General features: G+C 39.9%; 1 protein-coding gene across 3 annotated transcripts in view; it reads left to right on the top strand.

The window, feature by feature from the left end:
• TRMT11 (tRNA methyltransferase 11 homolog) overlaps positions 1-15337 on the top strand; it is a 137825-nt gene that overhangs the window by 98026 nt on the left and 24462 nt on the right. The window contains exons 13-14 of one of the 3 annotated variants that reach the window (XM_064649591.1): positions 4471-4504; positions 5909-5998. In XM_064649591.1, the coding sequence (XP_064505661.1) occupies positions 4471-4504; positions 5909-5955 (81 nt within the window). In that variant the 3' untranslated portion in view covers positions 5956-5998. Of the gene's footprint in view, positions 1-4470; positions 4557-5860; positions 7922-15337 lie in introns of those variants that run through there. The other 2 variants (XM_064649590.1, XM_064649592.1) reach the window with 2 other exon arrangements.

Below are 15337 nucleotides of genomic sequence, written 5' to 3'. Positions count from 1 at the left end.
TGCAGTGGGGGGAAAGAAAGCCCCCTAACTAGCTAAAGGCATTTGGTCCAGTTATGAGCTGTCCCGAGCTCTGCAGTCTGTCTGGGGGGGGAAGAGGGCTTGGCCAAAGGCCTGCCTCCCTTCCTCTTACCTCAGCAGTTGTGAGTCTCTCTCTCACAACACATACACACTCCTACACGCTGCCTTCAGCCCCGGCTTGGCCAGGGCCGCGGGGGCACAGGGCCCCCCTGTCCACCCCTTGGCTACTCTCTCTCTCTCGCACGCTCTCACACACAACTCTGCCAACTCTGCCAACTCACTTCCGGCTAGCTGCTGATATCTAATTTTCACAGGAGTGAAATAAGACCAGCTCTGATTTGTTCCTGAGGGAAGACTGTCCCAGAACCAATCAGCTCTAACTCTAACTCAGGGCCCCCATGAACCTGGGAGGGGGGGGCAGTTGAAACCAAGACAGTGATATTTGCATCCAGTTGGTCAGGGACATATTTACTGGGGAAGCTAGAGGAGGACAGAAGTAGTGGAGTAACAGTGGCTAAGCTAAAATATTTCGGATGGTGAAGGCAGATAGTCAACCTTCTTGGCACCTCTGTTGATATAAAGAAGAGTCCATTTCAAACCTGTTTGACTAGAAAAATCCATGGGATTATTCCCTTTTCTGTCCTTGAAAATATTTTTTAAAAGAGTGAATGGAACCTTTGCACTTTTACTCACCCATCCAAAAGTGAATGTTCTCAGTCTTTGGGCTGGACGTACCCTGCAGGTGTCTCTGCCTGGGAACTGGTGTGTATGTATGTGTGAACCCATCAGGAAGCTACCTGCAATCTTGGGAAATCTTGGGAGACCAGTTTGCCCAGTTGGCCCAATCTCCAGCAGCATTTTATACTCTTTTGCAAGCCAATGTGCACCAAAGCCAATCACAAACTTCACAGCTCCCCCATCTCTGGAATGCATTCATTACCTAAGCACCCAGATAGTTCTTCCTTTTGTATTCCTTTTGTATTCCTTTTCTTCCTCCTTTTTCAAAGTGGTCAATATTTTATTTTTAGAAAGACCACGAAGGAAGTAATGAAGAAGGAAGAAAGGAAACTGCTCCCAGTGCTAAAATCTTGGTTTAGTTGTGGACATAATGATGAGATATATGGCCTTTCCTAGGTCTGTAGAATAATAACTGATTTACCAGGAAATGTGATGTTATTACAAATGTGGAGCCTAATTTGGATTTTGTTGCTTGGGAGTTGCCTGGGCGGGGAAGGAAAGTGGGATCCAGCCTTTATTTTTGCTCCTCTTCTTAGCCTTGGGAATATACATGTTCAAATAACGTCTCACTCCTTTTGCACAGTCTGCTCATCAGTGCCATTTGCTGAAGCAGACCAAACACTCTTAACACTGCCTGTCAGGCAGTAGCTACATTTTGGAAGGAAACCGCAGTACAAAAGTGGGATCTCAGGTTCCATGCAGTGTATGCAAAGCAGTTTCATTTAAAATGCCACGTTTACCTTGGCAGAGCCACTCTTTAGTAGGGATTAAGCCTGCAAAAACCACTGAATCATACTCTCTGTTTCCATCCATGTGCCAGGTCACAAACATAAATTGTAATGTTGGCCCTCGTCCGTCATCACATAACGCTCTGGCATACTTTGTCATTCCCTGAAAATGAGTGGAATGAGAAGGTTACTTGGAAAGTCATCTGTCTGAGAAGCTGTCCTGTTATAATTAGTGGGCAATCTTGAATTTCATCTCTGGAAGATTATGAAGTGAAAAGGAGGGGGAATGGGATGTGTATGTTAGATTACCAGGGCCTCTGGTAAGCCAATCTGACCATGACTCAAAAGGCTGAAGTGAAAAAAGTTGGGGGAATCAGACAATGCTATTTTTTAAACAAGAAGGTGTAAAGATGACTACAAGGAGCCAAATGTGGATCTAGATATAAGTTTAAATTTCAAGCAATTCTAAACTTCAGGGATATTTAGAGGCAGGAGTTTGGTTTGGCTCGCATCTAGTACCAAAGAATCTCTTTTCTTTCTAAAGGCTTCTCAGACACCAGAGTAAATGAAAGGCAGCTCAAGGTGGAGCCACAGAATAAGGGAAAATAGCAGACAACTAGATGGGGATTGTAGCTGTAGGTTAATCACATAAAGTTAGCAATGATCTTCCAAGTTATCTGAAGTCATCTCCTTCCTTTGTACCTCTTCACATCTGTACTACAAGCTAAGGGCTGTTGTCTTTAGCTGTGCTTCTGTCACAACATCTGCAAGGTGTGTACAGGCTGATTTGGCCATATTTTTCAGAGATCTGCAACAGTCAACCTAAACCACACTAGTGTTGTAGTAAGGCAAGAAGGACCTTTTTTCATACCACTTATGTTTCTTTCAAATATGTGGAGGACATTATCCTTTCAACAGCTTTCAGACAGACTGCTAAAAGCAACTTCGTACTTCAAGATTTTGTGCTAAATATGTTCTCTCTCTCCCTCTTTTTTTTCTTTCCTTAGTCAGGAAATGTGTTAACATTTTTCTACTGGCTGTAGTGTGGGATATTAGATGCTCTGAGAGGAAAATGAATGCTTAAGGCTTCCTTCCTCTGTCGCTTCATTAATGCCAAGAAGGAGGCTGAATAGTGTTGCTTTAATTAGCAGGCTTTTGTTAAAAGAGGTGGTTGGAGCTACCTGATTGCAGTTTTACCCAGCAAAAGAAAGACAGAAATTACTTCCTAGAACAGAACATTGCCTCTACCAAGAGCAACGCTTATAATATATTTGTCTATATGTGTCATACTTCACAGTTTTATTCTTGACTCCTGCTGGGGACTGACTTGGGCCTTGAAATGAGGATTGTGTTTCCTGTACTAATTTAACTTGTTGGTCAGTTGGTTATTGAGGTTTCTTGCCTTCTCTCTAAGCCTTTGTGTTGTGTAGCTTTTTGTAAGATAGATAGATTTATTTAGATTTTTTTCGTGAGACTATAAATTAGAATATTTTTTATGATGTTCTTGATATTTCATTGTTTACCCAGTTCTACCTGAACTGCTTTCCTTTTGTGTTTTCTATCAGTCTTTGTTCATATGAGGTTATCACGGTGTTTGGGCACTGACAGGGCAGTAGTAGTCTGTGTGAATGTTTGGTTTCATCCTGGAAAATACCTGCAGAATTTCACAGGTGTCCACTGACGTGTAGATGAACATGATTTGGCTGCATTACCAGGAATTTCTATACCTATTGCCATGCTGGACATTGTCAGTGCACATACAAAGGCATTGCTTCATGTGTAGAGTGTATGTCTCTCTGTAAGGTACTTCTATAGTACACTGTTCTATGAGCAAATTTTATTCTGAACCCTGGCAGTGATGACTGGGTTGCTTCTTGAAGTATGAAGCTTTCTATTTACTCTCTTTTTTTATTCTTACCATCATTATTGCTGTTTTAAATTTATGCAACTCTGGTTTGAGTTCCCGCGAGCTCTTCCTCAGCATTGTTCCAGTTTGTACTGCAAGCACATATTAGGCAGCAAATTACAAAAGAACTGTTTCTAAATGGGGAGAATTTTGAACAAAAGAAGAAAACTATAATTATTCCAACGAGGATTTGAGCAAGCCATCGGAATTAATGGTGCTGCTTTTCCAAATTTGCCACTGTTTTGATTAGCTTATGCACTTATACAATCCCCGCTATGGCAGTGACCGTAACTGAATGCCTGTAACCGCAGGCAGAAAGCTATTAGAGCCCATCCACAAAAAAGCAGCTATTTTGGTTTCTTCTCATCAAAAGCCTACAGTGCCCAAGCGATGCCAGCTAAGTATTTGTTTCTGTGGGATTCTTATCTCTTTCTACCATTCAAAATACTTTTTTTTTGCAGAACTTTTTAAACTCGATCTATTAATAATGTTTATAAAAAGTGTGTTCTTCAACACATTCTTTGGGCACTGCCAGAAAACAGCCCTTGAAGCAGAAAAAACAATCTTAGCTATGCTGACCACTTGAGGGAGGTGGTGTGTTGTCTGGAGGGTTGAACTAAAACCAGTATAGTTACTAGCTTGCAGTAGAAATGTCAAAGGTTTAAGTCTTTTGTAGGCAAAAGGGAATACTGGACTTCGGCAGTGGCTGGTTTTCCTCATAAGGCCATTCCCCATGCAATCTATGATAATTCATTTGTGACCAGACAGTTTCTGCTTTCTGAAGGGCATACAGTTTACAGAATAAAGAAAAAGTGTCAGAACAAATAAATGTCTTTGTTCTAATCAGAAACAAATTAGAAAAAGCAAAATCTAAGGAAGGTTTCTAAAAGCCAGCAGAAGAAAATGTGAGATTTCAATAGCTGTTCAACATATTTTTTCAGAATAAGGATGTTTACTGACTGGCCGGAACGTAAGTAAAATTATGAATGTAAAAGTTCTTCATTCCCCTCAGTGAGTTATGTGCAATACTTGGAGACCTGACCTTTTATCCCTTCTTCTGTCTTCCCTTCCATCCCACAGATGTTTGGCCTGGTGGTGCAGCAGAACTACCAAGGTAAAGACAATACAAACGTGATACGGCATTTTCCCATCTGAAGGACTTGGAGGTGAGCCTAGAGTTTTGGAGAAATTAGGAACAAAAACATTTCAGAACTAGTTCCTGATCTGGTGTTTGGGCCTAACTCCTTAAATGAAAATGAAAAAAACCCACAAAACTATGCAAAACGAGCATCCCAGTCCCCTATGTGGGGCACTGCGTTCAGCAGAGCAGCGGAGTATGGAGGAACGGCAGAAGCCCCACTCATTCTGCATGTCCTCACCAACAGTGGCTGGCTCCACGTCCTCTGAAGAAGGTATTCCAAAGTCTAGAGTAACAATCATCCTAGAAAATAGAGCTGGAGTGGATCGAGAAGGTAGAGACGTAGGTAGAGACCAAATAAGTCCCTCTAACTATGAATTCTGTTTTCTAATCAGGCTTCCTACCTAAAATACTCTAAATTTGGAAATCTGTGCTCAGTAGTTTGAGCTCTGTGGAGGGTTTCTCTTTCTGTTTATCTGCCACTTTTACTCTGGCCTCAAATGGAGTTCGAACCCCAAAATATACATAAGTGTGTGAGTTTGCATATTACTAAGAATCTGAAGTCTGCTGGGAAGTGAGAGCTCCGAATGACAATTTTGACATAAATAATGTTCACCCTCCATATTAATAAGAACGTGCTGATGAAGTGTCAGAAACCATATCCTGCAGCTAAGTAAGTTACAAGTCTTCTTCTAAGTAAGTCTTCTTTTCCTCACCAACAAAATAGATTTTAGCCTACACAATTACATCATGTTGACTGCTAATTTTGACAAAGTCTCTGCTGTTCCACATTTAGCTGAAAATATTTTAAGAAGACACAAAACCTCCTGTTTATTATCCTCTTTCACTTTTTTTTTCTGCATCCTGTCAACTGATATTTTATTCCATGCAAACTTTTCTACCAGGGGTTTGCAGAAGCCCCTTTTCCATATTAATCCAATCAACTGTGACTGTTTTGAATTCCTAAAATGCAATTCTGAAAGTACTGAGGAAGGCTTGTTATTTTCGTATGAAGGAGTAGTAAGTTAGATAACTGACAATGAAAAAAACTTCAAAATCAAACCAAAATGTTTGATGATCTTTATACAAAAAAAATAAAAATAAAAAGATGGGTGTTAATATGACTGTTTTAAAATATGTACAATATATATTGCTTTTCAGTTTTGATGAACACTTACCAAAAATTTAAAAGATACAGATGAAATACAGTTAAGTGGCTCATAAATGGTAACTGCACATGCAGTACTTCCCAGTGAACTGTGTTTTTTAGGGGTTGGTTCTGATTTGTCTAGTACAACCCTTCTTAATTATTGCCTTTCATTACTGTTGCAGTATTTCCAGGTGATTGTTACTTTCATTGCTGCTGAATTTATCTCTCAGGGATTTCTTGGGATTTGGTTTATAAAGATGAAGACCAAAGAGTCTGAGCTCACTGCCTACTTAAGAAACAACTACCCTTTGGCATTCCTGGTAGGTCTAATGCTTAAATAACATACCTCTTTAAGTTAGAAGGTGGTTTTTGGTTGCTGAAGCCCTTTGGTACGTATTAATAGGTCACTGATCAAAATGTTTAGAATCCATTTTTTAGCTACGTTATTGTTTATTACATTAAAAAAAGGCCAACAACAGAAGGTTGTACCTGTGGAGGGTGAAGGCTTTTAGGTGATTTACTTCTTAATTAAAAAAAGAACACCAGCAAAAACATCTTAGTCAGGGAATTCTGTTGTAAATATGTCTGGGAGTGGCAATGCATTTTATTATCTGCTCTTTTGATTAGCTTGCTCCTTTATACTTCATTGTTGGTGATTAAAACAAAAGTTATATTCACATCTACTCAAGCTAGTAGAGGCAAAACAGATACAGCAAAAGACTTCCGCTATGAGCTCCAGTATGGTGAGATTTGTTACACCGAATGCAGGAACACAAGCTATTAAAATGCACTGCAGCACACTGTTTTCAGAACTGATTGATGACATTTCCATATATAGTTAGGAGTAAGGCATTGCTTTTGAAAATAGAATTAAAACTTTCCCTTTTTAGGAGCAAGCACCACTTTGGCAACACAACTAAACCCAAGTACATTAGTTCTTTTGGTCAAAACATTAACAGGGTACTTTGCTAACAAAATGTTCAGGTCATGATAAGGTCAAAACATGAACTGTAAGGCTTTTTATGAGCTAAATGTTTCCAAATAGTACTCCAAGTTGAAAGTGCTAAAATTAAAGGTTTTCTCCTGTAAACAGGGTATTGCTGAGTCGGGTATATGTTGGTTTTTTTCAATTACTCAGCATAAGGTGACGGGACTGCAATGACATGCATTCGCCGAGCAAAGGCAGATGTCACCAGAAATGGGGATGGTAGGAACAATTCAAGGAAAAGATGATAAAGATGTATTTTGTATTTGCATCGCCACTTTCTGTCTCTCTTTCCAACTTGGCAAATATTTGCCTGTTTTCCAAAATGAAAACTTTGTGCAACAACTTACTGTCTCAATTGTAAACATGAATCTAATAATCTGATCTAATTAGAAAAATAATAACTTTCCCCCTTGTATTCAGACTTCTCAATTCAAGTCTAAATTTGCAAATGCCCATGGACATACATTCCCAGCAGGATATAGGGTGGTAGGAAGGTAGGTGGAACCTCACCAGCTGAATTGAAGGTAGGTAGCATTGCTACCCTGTAACATTCCCACAAAAAGCGAGATATGATTTTGAATACTGTTTTAATGTGGAAATTATTTCACTTTGCTACTAACTTTTTTGGAGACACATTTGCACTACGGAGAAGATAGATTATAATAAAAATTTAAAGGACCTCGACAGGTTGGAGAGATGGGCAAAGAAGAACTGTCTGAAATTCAACAAAGGCAAATGTAGAGTCCTGCACCTGGGAAGGAATAACCTTGGGCACCAGCACAGGCTGCAGGCTGATCTGCTGAAAAGCAACTCTGCAGAGAAGGATCTCAAGGTCCTGGTGGATGACAAGCTTTCCATGAGCTAGCAGTGTGTCCTCATGCCAAGAAAGCCAATGATGTCCTGGGGTGCATTAGGAAGAACATGGCCAACAGGTTGAGGGAGGTGATCCTGCTCCTCTACTCAGCCCTTGTGAGGTCACATCTGGAGCGTTGTGTCCAGTTCTGAGCTCCTCAGTACAAGAGAGACATGGAACTCTTGGGGTGGGTCCAGCAGAGGGCAACAAAGTTGATCAGGGAACTGGAGCATCTCTCATGAAGAAAGGCTGAGGGATCTGGACCTGTTCAGTCTCAAGAAGAGATGACCAACAGGGGACCTCATCAATGTCTACAAGTATCTGAAGAGAGCATGTCAAGAGGATAGAGCCAGGCTCTTCTCGGTGGTGCCAAGCAATAAAGAGGCAATGGACAGAAACTGATGCACAGGAAGTTTCACCCGAATATGAGGAAGAACTTCTTTACTGTGCAGTGACAGCACTGGAACAGAGAGGTTGTGGTGTCTCCCTCACTGGAGATATTCAAGAACTGTCTGGATGCAATCCTATGCCATGTGCTCTAGGATGACCCTGCTTGAACAGGCAGGTTGGACCAGATGACCCGCTGTGGTCTCTCCCAACCTGACCCATTCTGTGAGTCTGTGAAAATTTGCATGGTATCTGCAGGAGTATAAGATAGTCCTTATATAACTAAATCCACTGTTTACTCCTCATAAGAACATAAATTGGCAGCAACAGTGCAAGGTATCAATGTGAGATAATTTTGGAAAGACATGGCTAAAAGCAACTCAATTTTGAATAGAGAGGAGTAGAAATGAATGCTGTTTCATAAGCTCTGCAGGCCATGCTATCATCTGAACCAGACATTTCCAAAACTGCATGTGGGTCTGTGCAAGTTTCAGCTACCCAAAAACGTTCCAGGTTTTGTTTTGTTGTAAGAAATTACTCAAAACAGGGGGAACACTTACCCAAATGTTTTAATGCCCGTTTTTCTGCCACCTTGAATGAAGCATGACAATGTTAATGCTGAATTCCCCAGAACTGCTGCTTGCATCCTGAAATACAATATTATTATATAAGTGCCTCTAATTTGCTTTGTACACAGCAGAAAACTGGGAGGAAAACTGTTGAAATAAATGGCACTGAGCTAGAACTCAGCTGTATGCTTTGCCTGTCAGGCCATCAGTAGCCTCACAGTAGACATAACAGCAGACTTCAGCATTGTGGTCTTAATAGACAGGATCAAAATTTTGGAAGACAATGTTTTGAAGAATAAAATATGAAGTGGCAGTGCTGAGAGGAGAGGGTGTTTTTTATTACATACACTTTATGATATAATTTAGAGACTTCTGTACCTAGTTCTTACTCTGCCTTTAATCCCTTATATTCTAAGAATATAATATGAGTAACAGAAAAACCTGTTCTTGGGACAGGCATTTATCTTGCAACAGCATTGAAAAATGAGCTGAAAATAAATGTTTTCCATTGTTTTTTCCTGATCTCCTGAATTAAAACTGGTGCTCTGATTACTATATAGAATAAAAAAACTACATTAAATCAAAGTGGTGTCAAATACAAATTTCAATTTATTGCAAAAACTATCACAGTTGTTCAAAAAACCTAAAATGCGATCTAGTAAATGTACCATTCTATCCTGCCCTCATTCTTACGTACGAAATTAGGTGTTTCACACTGGATCTCATTTAATTTGAAAACAGCTTGTGACTTATTGGCTAGACAAAAGGGAGAGATCTGAGGAATCACTGACAGAGCATGCACAATGAAAGTGCCACCACAGATGGGAAGTTATTGATTGGAGTCTCCATTTTTAAATATTATTTCAGTACATTATTTTGAGAAATTTGAAAAGGCAAAAGGAAAGAATTTGGTATATACACCTAACTATAGCCAGGGGTGCAGCCCTGCAGGTGCAAACTGGTACAGCTGCTCTCCCAAGAGACACAGCAGTAGCTATAAATATATGTCCATGCTGATACAGCCAAGTTACCTGTGGATGTGTTAGCTGGACGTGTGGGTCATGGCCACCCTACCATAGAAATACTGAGAATTCCTGTATCAGTAAAATCTACAGTAGCTTGATGCAAGCGTCTCCTCTACCACTTAGCACAGTGTGGGAAGTGTGGGTGATTGTCAACCTGTGGTAATATGGTGAACAAGAGGGATAAAATCATATGGATATGATGGACCACTGTATACAGTATGAATGCTCAACGTGGTTTTGGGGTCTGAGGGATTTGGGTTTGGGATCTCAGTCTAATTCTGGGTAAAAATTCTTGTATTACAGTTTGGGATGGCAGAATAGCTACTTAACATCATGCCAACTAGAGTGAGATTGTCTAACCTGTGATCACAAGTTGGGTCCTGCAAATCTGAGTCCAATATTACAAGAATAAGTGAAGAGAAATAATAAAGAGAGATAACCTTAGCACTGACTACTGATAAAAGATGTGTGAACTGGATAGATAATGTGCTAGAGCAGTCAAGCCAGAAGTTCTTACTACAATTCAAAATGGATGTTAAAATGCTGTGTTACGATTAAGAATACTTGCTTCCAAATTGATGGATCGGAAAAACAAGGTACGGTGAGCTCTAAACTAATGAAGTATACACGCTTTTGAGTCCTGTCATCCCAGTCATTTCCAAGCAGCTCAGGAAGAAGCAGCTGGGCTCTTTTCTCTCTCATGTATCAGCCACAGAATATACATTCCTCCTGTTTATGGAGTCTTACCACATAATTTTCACAGTACTTTGTGTAGGAAAAAGCATTTTCACTGGAAAGGAGAGATTTGCTAAACACGTGACTTTTTTGAGGATTAACTGACCAATGGCATCAAGTGACTTTAGTTAATATTTGATATTTGGTTTCCCAAAATTGCAAAGACTTGAGATAAAGAAATCAAGGTGCCCAGAACAGAGCAGACTTGCATAACTTCACACACCAAGTCCATGACAGGTGAGGAACAGAAATACAACCCTCTTGGATGCTGTGATTCTTGTTCCATGTACTCAGAAACTGACTAAAAAAAACAAAGTTTAAAAAAAAAAAAAAGAAAAAAGAAATTATTTCTTCTATCATTCTCTGATGGGAGCCATCACTGAACAGACCTAATGCTCTGCAGGCCCATGCTGGCTCTATGCCAGCATTTGCAAAGGCAGCGTATTTTCTCTTCAAAACCTTTTCCTGCAAAGCACAGATTGCGGCTGTCAACATCTCCATCTATGGCATATCAAATATGAGTTTTCAGCACATAAGGACTTCATTATGTACCACAGGCTTTGGTTTTCCACTGCCATTGCCTGAGCCCTCCTCAGTGGTAGCTGAAGCTCAGACTAGATCTGTCACTGGCAGGATCACCTGAACCGGAAAAGCACATGCAGGATTTCAACACACTTGCTCGCCACCCCTCCACACCTGCTCTCCACCGGTGGGACAGGGCTTCACCACCCATGGCAGTAACTCACTCCTTCCTCCAGCTCCACCAAGGTTATGGCCAGTGAGAGTCAAGAGAAGATAGAACAAAGAGGAGACACCCTCCTCTGACAAAAGGGCTTCTCACAACGAACAGATTCTCTTTCAGAGCAGGTGAGAAAAAAATAAGAGGAGATCCCTTATCAGTCAGCTCAGCCCGGAGAGATGAGAATGAAAGCAACCTTTGAAACAACTTCATGAGGCTGGAGGTAAAGCTCATGGGGACACTTCTAGCACAGCTTGCACTCCCCTCCTTACAGTGACATTGCTTGGAGATGTCCTGAGGCACCCAAAGCAAGATGATCAGTAACTGATGGCAGTTTTATTTGTAAGCAGCCATGGCAGGGATCTGAACGCCTCTAAGGAGAAAGGTGCAGCTTGGCCTGCTGTACTTCTGATTTCCAGGTCATCTTGCATGTGGAACTTGGTGTTCCCAGTCTCACATGCTGTCACCAGAGAAGCAGATCAACTATTTCTGCTCCTTTTCCTCATTCCCTGTGCATCTGGGTTTCTGTCAGAATCGAAGCAAGTCCTCCTGACAGAAATATCAAAACCTGCCTCCAAGCAGCAGACTGGAAGGCTGCATTCCACTATCTGCTGGGATTTTCTTTTTCTTTCCATGAGCTAACGCTGTAAATCCCACAGCAAGGCATGAATAAACAAAAACTAGGAAGGATTAGTACGTACTATTTAGCGAATCATGACTAACACAGCCCCGTCTTGCTTCCTCTGAAAGCGTGCCACAAAAGTTCAACAAATATTATTGTGAAATGAACCACAAAGTCTTTACACACTTTAGAAATGGCATCTTCACCCATTTTATCTGGCAAAAAACAAATGGATTTAGTTTCTAGTTGATGGGAAAATCTCTAAATTTAAAACACTTGATAATTGACACAAGAATGGAGTTTTTCAATTCTCTTCCTCCCTCCTACACCCTTCCTGTATGACAAATATAATTTAGCAGAAGATTCCGAGAGTCAGAGGGTTTTAATCAAGATGAGAGTCTACTTGCTTTGCCTTTTGCTAAGAAAACACTCAGCAATGACTCCTTCTGTGAAGTGAAAGGTTTAGAAATATTACTGGGACACCCACTTCTTGTGCACATAATTGCTGTAGATGTCAGGGGGAATATCAGGCATATAAAAAGAGGTGTTTTCTGTGCATAAGAATGGTGAAAGGAGAAATAATTTCTTGTTGTAATGTGGCCTGTAGTATTATGAGTGCTTGTGTGCTTACACATGTATGATGTTCTTCTTAGACACAGACGTATCTATGGCTTTGAGACGTTAGCCATTAAGCAGGTTTGTTTTAAAAAGTAATTGTTATGGTCACAACCCTTGGGATAGATTAAAAGATCCATTTCCAAAAGAAGTCACATAAAACACTGGAAGAGGAGGACAGGCTATGGTTCTAAAATTGCTCATTGCAATATTACTTGTAAATATTTGTTATAATACCATTAAAAAACCCAAATCCCCTAGGCAATACAGATAGATCCTTACCCATGTACATAAATCTAAATAAAGATAAAAGGGAAGAAAGAGCAATTATACCTGGTATTGCTGCAAATCTAATTCCTTTTAGTAATGTGGGTGCTATTATTCCATTCCCCTGCCAGCTATGGATGCTTTTAAACTCCACGAAAATTGATCACAGGATTTTAGCATTTTAGAAAATGTCTGTGAGTGTCATGATCTTTCAATACTGGGGAAACAGGCCTAGGAATTTTGGGCTTGCCCAGATATTGCCTACACTGCAGATGAGTATTTTTCTTTCACACATGGGATCAATTCCTTTGTGCTAACAAGGATCCACCCACTCCCATTCCTTGTTCCCTGACTTAATATCTACCTCAAATGTGCTGAACCCTCACATGCGGTTCCTTGTGCCTGCAAGAACCAGATTTTGCAGAAGATAATCCTGAAGGATGGGGAGGGAAATATGAGAAACAAGTGCTAAAAGTGGTGGGGAAATAAAGTCCTGGTAAAACCAGCCATTCTCACTGGAGTTTTAACTCTTCCAAATTTCAGACTTTTGTTTCCTCTCCATTTGGAGAAGTATTGTCACCCTTTCTTTCCACAAAAGGTATTCAGTAACTACCTTTAAGCTCCACTTAACAGTAGCCCTTTTGCTACACTAGGGAAAATCATCCCCTGTTCACAGCTCAAGAAAACCAGGAGACATCTTTTTATTCTGATGACTCTAAGTGCAAACACAACAAAAGACTGAAACAGATGGCAATTTATTTGTCTCTAAACTTTGCATGTGTGTTCCATGACATTTTTATAAGACTTTAAAGATTTCTCCTTTCCTGTCATCAGTAATCTGAAATTGCTTTTTCCAATAAAATGAATTTGCTTGACTCTCAGTGATGCTGCAGTCTCAGAAGACAGCTGTCCTTTCTTCATAGTTTTCCTGTGCTAACATGGTTTCTCTCTCTGTATGTTTTTTAAGACTATTATACACTTTGATATTCAAGAGTTAGACCTGCATGCAGCACTCAGCATGGATTCATACGGTGGCTTAATAAAGTTTTCATTTTCTCCTCTATCCTCTGTGCCTGCTGGAAAGCTCTTTGCATGCTCACTATTTTAAAGAAACATTTAATATTTGAACTTGACTTTCACCAAGAAAAGCAGTTTTGAGTCTTCCTTACTAGATCAAGTCTTTCCTTGTGGCTACTAAGTATAAACTTTATTATAGTTTCTATAGTTTCCTCTGTGGAAGTGAGACTTACTGATCTTTACTTCTGCAAATCTTTCCTGATGGCTTAAAGATGGTATCACATTTGTTGTTTTCTGTTTCTCTAGGAATGAGACTGATTTTAAGTGACAGATTACACATAACATTTTCACATTGGCACGTGTGATACTTCAGAAAACCTGTGTGAACACCATCTGGTCCTTCTGATTTCCTACTTCTCATTTGATAAATTTTATTCAAAAATCTCTTCTGACACTGCAATTTGAAACAGTCCATCAGACTCAGATCTCTATAAAGAAAAGCTGTGGTGGAAACCTCCCTTACTAAGTAAAGATTTCATTTAGTTTTTCTTTAATGACCTTATCTTTCCGGAAAGCTTCTTTTACAGCTAAATCTGTTGACTCTGCAGACTCTTTGTTACGCTTCTTGCTTCTGATGCATTTGAAACCTTGTTAAGTGTTTATTTCACTTCTTCCTCTATTTCATAAGTTTTGAAAACTGCCATTAAACTTTAGAATTTATGCTACGTAGGCAGCAAAACATTGCATTTATGACTGGAACAGCTAAAAAAAAAGGACAAAACATAAAAAAGGAATAAGCTAATGCCTTCTCTTTAACTCAATAGATTCAATCCACTCCAGTATTAATAAAGTACACAATATAATATTTATACTGAGAAACTGCTAAAATATTGATTCTTCACAAATGAAAAATAACAAGAGTTTCTTTTGGCTAACAAAACCAAAGGATTACAGATATCACTGTGTGTTGTGCTCCATAAATGAAACTATTCCTTTCTACATGCACTGCAGACTACACTAGTTTTGCAATTCATATATGAACTTTCTAGCTTGGCATTAAATTACATATACACTCAGACACGCAGGCAGAAAGCTAGAATATAAATACATAGCTTTGCCCCTTTCCAAATGGAAATGCTCAAAGCTATTCCAGCATCCATTGCAGCCAGCTCCAAAAGTAAGTGTTCTAGTTCATGGAGCTCAATTTGTCATGAACGAAAATACTGGAGACTGTCATGGGTGAGTGCTGTTATGGGAAGCTAATCTGACTTGGACAGGAGAGAAATTGAATATTAACTTTTTGGTGAGAGGGAAGAAAGAAAACATGCAGCTTATGTTATTCCACTGCGAGGTCTTCCCCATTAAATCTGCTTTATCACGGATGTACCTCTAGACCAGAAAGATGAACTGCCAGGAACTCTATTTGGAGGCCACATGCAGGCTCACAGAAGGAGCTGGTTCGTGGCAGCTATATACACACAGAGAGATTTATGAACCCTTGCCTCTGGTTTTATTGATTTAGCAGGTTTAGAGCAACTCTGATAATGTTACTGGCTGGAGTTCACATTTCCATCTTGCCTTGTAGCCTATAAACAGGTCTAGACTTACTGACAAAGGAGATAGCAGCCAGAAGATTAAACGGTAAACATAAATTTAAATATCAATCACTCATTGTAGAATAAGTGGCTCCCATAGGACCTAGGGATCAATAACAAAAGCAGATAAAAGCACAGATATGGGGCTGCATATTTGCTTCCTACCTTTCCTCAGATCGTGAAGCTAAAACCATAGCACCATGTGTTATACCTCTGTGTCCTGCTACAGCAATGTGGTTCTGCTCAC

The sequence above is a fragment of the Pseudopipra pipra genome, chromosome 3 (assembly GCF_036250125.1).
Source record: "Pseudopipra pipra isolate bDixPip1 chromosome 3, bDixPip1.hap1, whole genome shotgun sequence".
In the NCBI taxonomy this organism is placed as follows: domain Eukaryota; kingdom Metazoa; phylum Chordata; class Aves; order Passeriformes; family Pipridae; genus Pseudopipra; species Pseudopipra pipra.
The sequence above is the reverse complement of the archived record's forward strand: the minus strand, read 5'-3'. Positions and strand labels throughout refer to the sequence as shown.